The following is a 12,924-nucleotide window of genomic DNA, read 5'->3' on the forward strand; positions in this document are numbered from 1 at the left end:
ACAACTGATTACTCAAACTTGTTGCCCTGTGTTTTTCTGCTTTAAATTTTCTTTTTTATTTTAATGGACTTTTGAAAACCAGTTGAGTACAAGGAGGAAATAAAATAGTTTCACTTACTTGTCAGATACAAAACTAATTCTGGTAGCAAAGCATAACTGCCTCTGCTTTGGTTTAAATGATAAAATAACTTCACAAAATTGAAGCTGTAGCCTACAAATAGTTGCTTGTTTCTGGCTGGCCAGTTTGGATTTCATTGGGAACCCACATATTTTGGGTGTTTGTTCAGCATTAAAAAGCACCAGCAATAATTATTAAAGGTGTTAAGCCACCTCTTGTATTTTTTAGTGAACTGTTTACATAATTCTTGACATGCACATGGAATCACCTTTTAAGCTTTTAGCAGTCAGATTTCAAATCTGTGCTTCTGAAGAATGAACTGTAGGGATCCTTACCCAAAATGTTCAAAAAATCAAAGAAAAATCTCCATTGTGATGCTTTATGGCAGCTTTGAAGTGCTTTGGTGTGGAGTGTTCCTGATTTGAAACTTGTTTTTTGTCTAGGGATTTCTTTGTAGTTGTAATAAAATGGAAAGAATTCTTCAAAACAGCAGCCTAGCAGAATTCTGCCAGATACTTTTTTCCCTCATCACTGAAATAACACCATTTCCAATTCTTCTGTAAATTTTTATGAAAACACATTTGAATACTCAATGAAACTCAGATTTAATCTATATAATTGTCATAAGTGACTCTTCACTCGAAGCAAATACACACAGATGTGTCATTCCAAATGTTCAACCCCGAAATATTTTGCATTGTAAGAATTCCAATAATTGCCAGTTTCCAGGCAGCTTTTCTTTTTTATCTCTATAAAGCCGATTTAAAACAAAGAAAATAGCTTTACTGGTCATGTAGAACTGCAAGTAAAGAGCTGGATATTTCAGTCTGTACCTAACTAAAGCTACACTCTTCTGCTGGATAAGTTTGTGGCTTTTGGTCCCAAAGCTTGTGCACAGTGTCCCCGTCCCTGCCTTGCCTTCCGACGGCACCTCTGTCATTGTCCCGCAAAGCTTCTGCTGCTGCACTGCCTCCTCCTCCTGCCTCCCTTCTCCCGGCCCGAGCAGAGCCCCCTGACCTCTGTCCTCTGTCCTTGCCAGTGGATCGCATCGTGGGGCTGGACCAGGTCACCGGCATCACGGAGACGGCCTTTGGCTCCGCCTACAAGACCAAGAAGGGCATGTTCCGCACCGTGGGGCAGCTCTACAAGGAGTCCCTCACCAAGCTCATGGCCACGCTGCGCAACACCAACCCCAACTTCGTGCGCTGCATCATCCCCAACCACGAGAAGAGGGTATGGGCTGCTCACCCCTCCCCTGAGCCCTGCTCTTCACCTGCCTCCCTCTGGCTGGGACTCTGGCAAGGCTGGAAGGAGAAGGAGTCTGGGCCTTCCTTTCGCAGTCAGAATCCCCAGATCTCACACTGATAAATGTCCCCTTGGTGTTCCCTGCTCCTATTGGCCTTTTTAGCCACCAGCGTGCTTGTAACAAATGTGGGCAGAGCCCTTCCCAAATCTTTGGTCAGGAAGCCCAGCCATGATGAGTTCCCTGCACATCCCCTGATTCAGACCGTTGTCTTTGTGGAGAGTAGCTTGAAAAACAAAGTACTGAGTTTGTCTGGGAGGTGTAAGAGCCCAGGCTCGTGCTACGAGCTCATCAAAGGGGTTTGACTTTAAAAATATATACAAGGCCTTGAGTTGGGCCAATCCAATAATTAATATGTAATAATAATTATAATAATAAAATTATAAAATAAGTCAGAGGTTGGACTTGATGATCTCAGAGGTCTTTTCCAAGCTAGTTGATTCTGGGATTCTGTGTGATAATCCAGTGTCTCCCAGGAGGCACTTGGGTGGCTCTATTTACTATGTACAACTTGCCAGTGGTTGAAGACAAACTCGTTGGGTGGAGGCACAGGGTCAATGCACAGCTTGGCAAGACAGATCCCCACACATGTACATGCTCTAAATGTAAATGTGTGATGCTTAAGGAGACTTTAAAGATATTTTCTGCTAAATCTCCACAAAAAATGTATCACGGAGTCCCAGAATGTGCTGAGCTGGACGGGACCCACAAGGATCATTGAGTCCAACCCTCAGCCCTGCACAGGCCCATCCCCAAGAGTCCCCCCCTGTGCCCCAGAGGATCAGCCAAACCCTCCTGGAGCTCTGGCAGCCTTGGGGCTGTGCCCACTGCCCTGGGGAGCCTGGGCAGTGCCCAACCAGCCTCGGGGGGAAGAACTTTTGTCTAATCTCCAACCAGTTCCAGAGCAGAATAAAGGATAACGTTCACTTGGATACAAGGCAGGTGGCAAATACCACTTGCTATCCTTGTTCCTATTAGGTGCATAACATCTCTCAGTAAATAACCTGTAAAATACTTGTGCCTTGTAGGAAGTTCTGTTTTCAGAAGCTTGTGTACTAAATGTTCACTATTGACAAACAGCAGTTTTCATAACATATGGAACTTGTGAACACTGAGTTGCAACCCAGTTCATTCCCATTAGAGTGTTAATGGTTAAATTAGACTGGATGTCCAAGTATTCTTGAGTGATGTTGTGGTACTGTCTGCTTTCCTCTAGGGTGGTGCTCTGGAGTTATCCATTTATCTTGATGTATAAAAATAGGAACAATTTGGATGTCAGGTGTCAGGCTTTTGTTACCCCAACTGTGTCAAATAGCCTGTCCAGCTCCCACCTGGCCTGACTCTGCAGCTCTGAGCAGTACTAAAAGTTAGGAGTTAATTTTTCACTAATACCAATTGAAAGACTAAAACTCATGCTTGTTTTGTTTTGTCCAGGCTGGAAAACTGGATCCACATCTGGTTCTAGATCAGCTCCGGTGCAACGGTGTTTTGGAAGGAATAAGGATCTGTCGACAAGGATTTCCAAACAGGATAGTGTTCCAGGAATTCAGACAGAGGTAACAGCAGAAACAGTCTTTGAGTTCTTAGGAGCTACAGTTCCTTATTAAATAATTGAAGAAACCCCACAACACCCCTCCCTCCTCCCCCAACCCTACTCAAAGAAAATCAAAACCCATGTGGGAGGTCAAACTTGAAGCAGTTAAATACTCCAAGGTTATTTTAAAGACAGTAGGGGAAGGGGAAACAACCTGCTGGAAAAACTTCCTGGAGAAATTCCTTAACCATGCACTTGTCACTATAGCCTTATTTATATTTCAAATAATACAGCTTCTCGTTGAATGTAAAAGTGCTTTTTCACTTGCCTTAAAGGTATGAGATCCTCACTCCCAATGCAATTCCAAAAGGTTTCATGGATGGTAAGCAAGCCTGTGAGCGTATGGTAAGTGTTTATACTTAAATGTTGGCAAAACACTGAAAAGTTGTAACAAAAATTGCCCTTTTCTTGGTGTAACAACAGTGTGCTCACCTGTCCATTTAGATCAGAGCCTTGGAGCTGGACCCCAACTTATACAGAATTGGCCAGAGCAAGATCTTCTTCCGAGCTGGTGTCCTGGCACACTTGGAAGAAGAGAGGGATCTGAAGATCACAGACATCATCATCTTCTTCCAGGCAGTGTGCAGAGGGTACCTGGCCAGGAAGTACGTGTGCTCCTGTGGTTGGATCTTCTTTTGGGTCTCCTAAGCCTCTTTGATAGGGAGCTGTGCGTCAAAACTTCCATTTCAAGAGAGATTTTCTTAGTGTCTTGCTTGATAAGCTGTAGCTGCATCCAGGATATTAGTCAGTTTTTACCTAATAAGAATTTGCACCTTCATTCCTTGATATCTCCTTTCCTCACTCATGTGACCCATGCAGCTCTTTACAGTGGCTGCAAAGAAAGTCTCTGAAAGTCCAGGAAATACTCTGGAAAGTGACTTTTTTTGAAATCAAAGTGTTTAATCCATCCTGATTTAGTCTTTTCTAAGAAAAAAACCTGTTAAAAGTAAGAATAAATAGCATTTGTAATTGTTTTTCTGAAATGGTGATTCCAGCTCTTGCTCTGACTCTTCATAGGAGCGAGAACTCAAATCAGTGTAGTCATTGAAACTTTATTTATAAGCCTATTCATGGTCTGCAGTTTTCTAGAGTTGGGTAACCTAAAAATTAAAAGCATGGACATGTGATCAGCTGCATTTAACACAAACCTTTTGCTCTGTCTGTCTTTCAGGGCCTTTGCAAAGAAACAGCAGCAGCTGAGTGCACTGAAAATCCTGCAGAGGAATTGTGCTGCATATCTAAAGCTCAGGCACTGGCAGTGGTGGAGAGTCTTCACAAAGGTTCCTGATGTTCTCTTCTGTTATATTCACCTATAAATAGGTGAGTGCAGCTTCTCACTCGTTCTTTTCAAATCTTTGCAGGTGAAGCCTCTTCTTCAGGTCACTCGTCAAGAAGAAGAACTTCAAGCCAAGGATGAGGAGCTCATGAAGGTGAAAGAAAAACAGACAAAAGTGGAGGCAGAACTTGAAGAAATGGAGAGGAAACATCAACAGGTTGGTGTCTAAGATCAGCATTTGATATCTAGGACGTGAGTTATCCCACGAAACCATGTTGGGAGACACTGGGGAGCAAAAGCACCGAGTATCAGGAGAGCTGAGTCCTTTCACAGTCACCAGGAATATGGAATTGGAAGATACAGCATGAGCTGTTCCTGCAGGGGTGCAGGCTAAACATCATGTTTCCTAGCTTACAGGAGAACTTCAGTGGCAGTGTCAGTCTGTGCATGGGCTGGGTAAGGAGTGGGGAAACAGTTATGACAACTGGACAAAGCTGGTGGTCTTGTGTGATGGGGTTACAGTGTTGGTGGAGAAGGGAAGAGCACCTGATGTCACCTGCCTGGGCCTGTGCAAAGCACTTGGCATGTCCAGCATGACATCCTTGTCTCTAAACTGGACACTCACTGGATAAGGAATGGGCTGGATGGTGGCACTCAAAGGGTTGCAGTCAACAGGCTGATGTCCAAGTGGAGGCCGGTGACAAGTTGTATCCTCAGGGGTCGGGACTGGGACTGGCAAGAAGTCCTGTGTTCCATGGCACTGCTCTGCCACTGCAGGGATGAGTGCAAGGAACAGTCCAGGAAATGGGCACTTCCCTCATCTTTTTGCTGCTGGTAGAACAGGGAAGGGGGAGGAGGTGCAGAGGGATTTGTTCCTTAAACTGGAGGATATTGCTGTAGCCCCACTGCCACAACTGGTGTCTTCTGAACTGCAGCTAAAATCCCATCTCAAAGTCTTTGGCTTGGGATGTTGACCAGGGAATCAAAAATTGGAGCAGAACTTGGCCTTTAAGTAACTTTGTAGCTGTCATATGTATAATCTCTCACAAGAGACTTTGAAGTGTCATTTTTAAAGTTTTACTTCATTTGTGTATGTTTGCAGCTTCTAGAAGAGAAGAACATTCTTGCAGAGCAGCTCCAGGCTGAGACAGAGCTCTTTGCAGAAGCTGAGGAGATGAGGGCTCGCTTGGCTGCCAAAAAACAAGAGTTGGAAGAAATTCTCCATGATTTGGAGTCCAGGGTTGAGGAAGAAGAGGAAAGAAACCAAATACTGCAGAATGAGAAAAAGAAAATGCAGGGCCATATTCAGGTATGATTCTCAGGAACTGGAAATGGAAAAGGGCAGTTAGGGATGGGGAGGCTCCCTCAGCACCTTCACAGCATGGAGGAATTTGCTCCTTAGTGGAATAAGTGAATTTTTAAATCCTCTCCCTGTGTTCAGTTTGATGAGCTTCATGTGTCTCTAGATATATGAGGGTGAGGAGAGAAAGAAAGTCAGGATGCCCTGTTGGTATTTATAAAGGAGAAATTCTTTAAAGAAGAATTCTTTTTTTAAGAATTAAATTCTTTAAAGATCTTTAAAGATAGCAAATGCTTCTGAGAGGGAAGGAACCAGGAATGACCAGACTGACCAGATGATGTCACTTGTGAGAGAGATGTTCCTTTTTGACTGAAATCCAATGAATATCATGAAGAATATTCCTCATTTGACTTTTACAAAACTGCAGACAATGTCCTCTCCTCCAAATACTTGGATGGGTTTTTTTGTGAAAATCATACTATTTAGATGCTACCTTTTGAATGACAGGGTTCCTGAAAAAGGGAGTACCTGAGAACTTAACCTGTCTCTCAAAATAATTGTCATTAATTACATTTTTTTTATTTTATAATTGGAATTAAAAAGGTGACAGACTGTTGAAATGAGTGTGTGTTTCCTAGACAGCACACTTCAGCCAAAGCTGAAACACAGAGCACCAGAAATTCCATGTGTATCACATGGCCCTTAATTTCATTCCCAGATCATTGATGCTGTAAATGAATCTAACAAAGCAAATGTGGGTTTAGTGTATGGTAGGGCAGGTGGCTTTTGAAAATAATTCATTTTTGTCACTAAGTGTAAAAAAAAAGAAAGTTACCACATGGATAGCCTGGAAGGTGCACAGATGCAGTTGCCTTTTCTTCCCAGGACCTGGAGGAGCAGCTCGATGAGGAGGAGGGAGCTCGACAGAAGTTGCAGCTTGAAAAAGTGACAGCTGAGGCGAAGATCAAGAAGATGGAGGAAGAGATCCTACTGCTGGAGGACCAAAATTCCAAATTTTTGAAGGTGAGACCAGTAGTGTGCATGGTGGAGATACTGCACACAGGGAATAGTGGTGCCAAGTGACAGCTCTCAGTTGGAGCCTGCTGTTACATTATCTGTAAAATATGCACCTGAGGACTTGTGGGCACTGGAGATTCATTTGAACTGACATTCCCAAGGGAATTATTTGTCGTGCACTCTTTCCAGTTTCATGATTCTTCCAAATCCAAGAGCTGGAAACTATCACAGCTACCGTTTGTCTTTGCAAACAGGTTTCCAAATGCTGTCCTAAACCCAGGCCTCCTGGGTGTTCAATTCCAAACCTCTCGTGGAAAACAAATGTTCGTTTTTCTAAACAATTCCACTCAATCCTTAATATTGATACTCACTTGAAATGAAATCTGTATGTGCTGTAAGAGACCTCTCTGTGGGTTTTGTACCTTCAGTTCTTGCATTGCCCAGGGCCTCTTCAGGTGGTGTTTTACAAGTTGTCCTTCCCCTTCCTCCCAACCAGGAAAAGAAGCTGATGGAGGATCGAATTGCTGAATGTTCTTCTCAGCTGGCTGAAGAAGAAGAAAAGGCCAAAAACTTGGCCAAACTCAAGAACAAGCAGGAGATGATGATCACTGATTTGGAAGGTTGGTTCTGACTGGCCTTGCCTATTAACAGCCTGGCCACTGTGCAGGAGGGGATGGATCCCTTGGACAGTGTCTGCAGTGTCTGCTCTGGGGAGCCAAGCCTTACCTGGAGATACTTCAGGGCTGTTATTTGGAGCTAAATCCTGAAGGAAATTTGTGTCTCTTGCAAGCCATGTTGCATCTGGCTGCTCAGTCTTTCTCCTGTTGAACTTGTCAGGTTTTTGTTTTTGAGAATCCATTTCATTTATAGACAAATTTAGAAATTCCTGTTGGCATCCATCAATGCCAAGGTAAAACATCTTAGGAAGTTGCTTTGCTTTTCTACACTGACATCAGAGCCATGTATTTCTGTAAGAAGGGCAGCAGGATTCATTAGACTTCCCATATTTTATTTTTTTTTAATAAGTAATTCACCATTGTTTTGCTTTTCTTAAGGCTTTATCTGCACTATATTTCTATATATTATTTATTTTGTCATGCTTTGTTTTTATTGAGCAACCTGGTCTAATGGAAGGTGTCCCTGCCCATGGTGGGAGTTTGGAACAAGATGAGCTTTAAGGTCCCTTCCAATTCAAACCATTTTGTGAAGAGTTCATTTCTTCATCCATTTATTTCTTACTGTTTTGCCTGTGTTGTCACAGACTAGACCTGCCCCATATGTAACCTTTCCTCATTTTATATTGTTTCTTTTTTAAATTGCTTATTGTTGTAAATAGATATTTTGCAACATTAATGAGCTGCCAAGTCAAAGTTGCAAAATATAAAGCAAAGTTGCTCTCTGTGCCCTAATTTGGAAATAGTTTTTGCACTTTGTGTGTTATGGCCTGTCTTGCTACATATTTTAAAGCTGATGTACTTATGGAAGAATAGCAAAGCCTTATCAGTATAGGAAAGTATTGAACTAATAGGGGTAGTAAGTGATTGATGTACCTTGTCTTTAACAGTTGTATTCAGAGACCTTAAGATGGGTCTAAGTAAGCTTTACTCACTGGAAAATAATGCTTGAGTAGCTGTGTGCTTAAATCAGGACTAGAGACCTGACAGATGTGTTTGGTTATTGTGCTGTTCCAAGACTGATGACCTTAGAAATGGAAATTAAAGCTTAAAGCATGCAATTTCTTGGCTAGTAAAGCACAGTAAAATGATATTTACACTTGGAGATGATTCAAGAAGCCATTAAGGTCTCTCTGCTGGAGTCTTGGCACTGCTAGACACTGATATTTGGGGGAAAAAAATTAATTCAGTTTGCTAGGAACTTTCTCAGTTACAAAATTGGGTCTTGTGACACTGCTCTAACTGTCACTGACCAGGAACAAAATGTAAAAACAGAGGGAAAAGTGCTCTTGTTTTGGAACAAGAAACTGTTTGGAGAAGAGCAGTGTTACTTTAGGGTGTCTGGAAAATCCCAAATAGCCCTGGGTGGCTGTAGGAGGTGATTCTTGACCATGATCCTGATCCAGTAGCAGACTTAGGAAGGGTGTGAGAGAAATACCTGCACTGGGGATCCACAAAGTGTCAAACAAGTGTAATAACTCCAGTTTATGCCAATGCATTTAAAATTATGTTAATGCTCTGCTAAGCAAAACCTTCCTGGGACTTAAATCTGTTCCATCCCTGCTCATTAGGTAACTGTGGACAATTCAGGCAGAAATTGTCTTAATCAGACACCAGGCAGGTCAGGTAAATGTGTTTGGTGGCTGTGGCACTTGGGTTTTCACAAGGAATTCCTCAGGGCAGGAGTGTCTTGGCTACACAAGGAAGTTACTGGGAGGAAGCTCCCTGGGTTGCAGAGTCTTGCTAAATATCCCTGGGATGTGAGTTAGTGGCACAGACACTTGGAAAAATGGTTTATCCACGTTTTCTTTAAGCTGTACTATTTTCCAGAAGACCTTTTGGAGTCTGGCCTAGCCCTTCCAAAGCCATGCAAGCCATCATTTTTTTCCAGCCCATAGTTTATCTTCATTTTTGAATGTTGATGTCTGTGATTATCTGGCCTGACAGCTGCTCTGTTAGATCCCACTCCTTTCCTACCAAGATGAGGTTATGTTTCTGTTCCCTTATCTCAGACTTTTTTTTTGTCCATTCACAGACTTTACCTTGACTTTCTGACTAAATCCCACAGTCTTCCTTTTCTGTTTCATTTTTCTCAGCCTGGAGAAAGAACTGAGACAGCATAAATTAAACTTCCCACCCTCCCTGCCACCCCATGGCCCTGCCCCCAAAGTTTCTGAGGGTGACAAGAGAAAAAATTATTTATCAGTCTCATTCTTTGCTTCCTCAGAGCGCTTAAAAAAGGAGGAGAAGACCCGCCAGGAATTAGAAAAAGCTAAAAGAAAACTGGATGGTGAAACAACAGACCTGCAGGACCAAATAGCTGAGCTGCAAGCCCAGATTGAGGAGCTGAAGATCCAGCTGGCCAAGAAAGAGGAGGAGCTGCAGGCTGCTCTGGCCAGGTCAGGGCAGGGGCTGCACAACAGGGGGAAAATCTGCTTTAAACCAAAATTTGCTTGGCTGCACATTGGAGCTGGGAGTGTTGGGACATAGACCAGTTCTCATTTGTGCTGGAGCATCTCTAGGCACCTGTGCTGTGTGTAGACATGGCAAAATAAAGGAATTCAGTGTTTTCTCAGCATCCTTGCTCTGCAGAGCTGCAAAAAAACCCCAGAGGTTTCACCAGAGTAAAGTAGTTTTTGGGCTCTGGAAGCTTTTTAGTCTCACAGAATTCAGCCTCAGGAGGGGAAAAGCAGATGGTTCTTAGTGGGTCTTCCTTAATAGAGTTCTGTCAGAGATTAGCAGGACAGGCTTTGTCTGGATTTCTGGGGTAGTCCTGCAGTCACATGTTATGATATGAGCTAAACACCCTTTTTTTTCTTAAGTAGGCAGTTTTGTGGGAAGAGAAAATTGGAATATTTGAATGTAAACTAAAGCTTGATCATTCTGAGAATGCATCTGTAACCTGCAGCATTATGGTTGAGAGTAACAGTGAGATTTTATCCATAATATCTGTTATCTATCCCTGGAAGTGTCCAAGGCCAGGTTGGACAGGGCTTGGAGCAGCCTGGGCTAGTGGAAGGTGTCCCTGCCCATGGAGGGAGTGCATTGGAGTTTGATGATCTTTAAGGTCCCTTAACCCAAATCATTCTGGGATTTTTTAGAAGGTCTGTTTTATTCTAAAGGAAAATTTAAGTTCTCATTTATGTAGATAATTTAAATAGATTGTTCTGAGAGTAGATGAAATACCATTAATTGTTGTGCCACTATTTACCAGGGGTGATGAAGAAGCAGTTCAGAAGAACAATGCACTGAAAGTGATAAGAGAGTTGCAGGCCCAAATTGCAGAACTGCAGGAGGACCTGGAGTCTGAGAAGGCCTCACGCAACAAGGCAGAAAAGCAGAAAAGAGATTTAAGTGAAGAGTTGGAGGCTTTAAAAACTGAACTGGAAGATACTTTGGATACCACTGCAGCACAACAGGAGCTGAGGTAGGAGCACGTGTCTGTTTAAGAAGGCACCACTGAAATTCATCTTTAAAAAAAGACTGAAATGCTGATTTCTTGCTAACCCTTGGTGCTTCCTCTAGGACAAAACGTGAGCAGGAGGTGGCTGAACTGAAGAAAGCAATCGAAGAGGAAACCAAAAACCACGAAGCACAGATCCAGGAGATCAGGCAGAGGCATGCCACTGCCCTGGAAGAGCTCTCTGAGCAACTGGAACAGGCCAAAAGGGTGAGAAGAAAAGGAATTTTCTGCTTCAGGATATTTAATAAGTACCAAAGGTGGTGTGGTCCCTTCCATGATACCTGCAGAGCTGAGTTGTCTTCTAAACATGCATCACAGTTGCACCTGGATGAGATTTATCATGCTGGTTTGGCAATATTGCAACTGTCAGACAGTCTTGGCACACGTGGATCACACAGCTCCTACTCACGGAGCTTGAGTGCCTTGTTCAGAAGTACAGTTATTCCAACTCTGCCAAAAAAAGAAGTGTCTAGTTTGTGAAATTATAGTTTGGGTCAGTCACAAATGTATGTGGACAGTTCATATCCTGGAATAATATTTTTTATGTTGGGAATACTTCACAAGCTTCATTAGTATTTTAAACTGAGAAATGAAGCAGTTAAACTCTGATTTTCACCAGCTTTATTCACCTGAAGATCTCATGCATGCCTTCTGCTCCTTATTCATTAAATATTGTCAATGAGAGCATAAAAAAATGGAGAAATACCCTGCAATCTGAACAAAGGGTCCTGTGACAAGATGATGTCAGTTCTGGGGATATAGTAAGAATCACACTTAAACATCCCGTGTGCCAATTATTACTTTTTAGAAAAGGTTTTTGACAAATGTCAGTGCAGTGCTGAGAAGTTCTTTGTTCTGCACTTCCAGGCTGCTCTGCCTACTCAAATCAGGGCAGCTTTGGTTCATATCTTCCCTTTTATTTCTGTGAGATGAGCCATGCTGAGCTGGTAATGGGCACATTCCTTCCCACTTACAGTGCTGCTAAAACAGTCATTTTACAGCACTCAAATCCCATCTCATATCTCCTGGTCCTCGCTGGTACCTGTGATGGGTGAGAGCAGAATAACTTGCATTAACTCATCTTTGGCTGACACAGAGAGAATGTTTCATGGCAGCATTTTAAACACTCCCTCTGCTTCCAACTTGCTGAGCACTTAATTTGTCTTTGAACTTGTAAACCTGAGTTGCAGAACGATTTTTAGCAGGAAATAGTCACCTGTAACAAAGGATTGAATCTCTTTTGTCTTTCCTAGTTCAAAGCAAACCTCGAAAAAAACAAGCAAGGCCTCGAGTCCGACAACAAGGAGCTGGCCTGTGAAGTGAAGGTGCTGCAGCAGGTCAAGGCAGAGTCTGAACACAAGAGGAAGAAACTTGATGCTCAGGTCCAAGAACTGACTGCAAAGGTCACAGAAGGGGAAAGGCTCAGGGTGGAGCTGGCAGAGAAAGCAAACAAGCTGCAGGTAAGGAAGTCCTAAACTGCTGCAAAACAGGCAAGAAGGTAAAAGCTGTAACCATGTGCAGAAATGGCCTGTAGGGGACATGGGAGGTCACCTCAGTCACGGTGCCTCAGAGTGGTGGTGTGCCTCAGGTGGAGAGAGCTGGGCAACTCTGATGTTAACCCTGAACTTTCTGGGCTATGTGAGAGCTGAAGTGGCTTTTAAATGGCTTCCATCCCAGAGAGCACGTCCTGTGGGAAGCCCAGCTGCTGACAGCTTGCCTACGAGTTTTTTGCTTGTGGAATTGAGTAGATTGAGCTGAGCTTTTCCATAGGTATAACCAAAAATGTACTGATTGATGGTGGCCACAGGTTTGCTTTTGTGCTTCAGAGTTGGGAGCTTGGCAGGTAGAGGTTGCAAGTACAGGCCCAGTTTCCTGGGAAATGGAGAAAACAGGCAAAATTGAGCCATGGCTGACATTTAAACCACAGCAATGTGTACTTTAGGTAAATCCAGCTAAAGTACTTCAAAAGGAGAATGGCCCAGTTCTCTTTGAGGAAGGTTTCAAGCTGTCTCTCACTGTATATAAAAGTAGCATAGCCTAAAATACTAAGACTTGGCACCTGGCAGTAACCTTTTCTCTTGCAGTGATGTTTTAAACCCAGCTGCCACCCTGGTAATCCCTGGATTAATGATTTCATAAAATATATGGTCCTAGAATTAAAAATAGCATTGAACTATGA

At 43.0% G+C, this 12,924-nt stretch overlaps 1 protein-coding gene across 3 annotated transcripts in view; it reads left to right on the forward strand.

Annotated features, from left to right (window-relative positions):
- Positions 1-12,924, forward strand: part of MYH10 (myosin heavy chain 10) — a 102,079-nt gene that overhangs the window by 75,749 nt on the left and 13,406 nt on the right. For all 3 annotated transcript variants that reach the window (XM_051797457.1, XM_051797456.1, XM_051797458.1), the window contains 13 exons: positions 1,158-1,351; positions 2,856-2,977; positions 3,291-3,360; positions 3,460-3,620; positions 4,187-4,295; positions 4,377-4,508; positions 5,394-5,600; positions 6,477-6,614; positions 7,105-7,228; positions 9,510-9,681; positions 10,497-10,709; positions 10,808-10,952; positions 11,999-12,205. In XM_051797457.1, coding sequence (XP_051653417.1) covers positions 1,158-1,351; positions 2,856-2,977; positions 3,291-3,360; positions 3,460-3,620; positions 4,187-4,295; positions 4,377-4,508; positions 5,394-5,600; positions 6,477-6,614; positions 7,105-7,228; positions 9,510-9,681; positions 10,497-10,709; positions 10,808-10,952; positions 11,999-12,205 — 1,994 coding nt within the window. The remainder of the gene's footprint in view (positions 1-1,157; positions 1,352-2,855; positions 2,978-3,290; positions 3,361-3,459; positions 3,621-4,186; positions 4,296-4,376; positions 4,509-5,393; positions 5,601-6,476; positions 6,615-7,104; positions 7,229-9,509; positions 9,682-10,496; positions 10,710-10,807; positions 10,953-11,998; positions 12,206-12,924) is intronic.

Source organism: Manacus candei, unplaced genomic scaffold, assembly GCF_025592945.1.
Source record: "Manacus candei isolate 608988 ecotype Guabito, Panama unplaced genomic scaffold, ASM2559294v1 h1tg000047l, whole genome shotgun sequence".
NCBI classification, from domain to species: Eukaryota; Metazoa; Chordata; class Aves; order Passeriformes; family Pipridae; genus Manacus; species Manacus candei.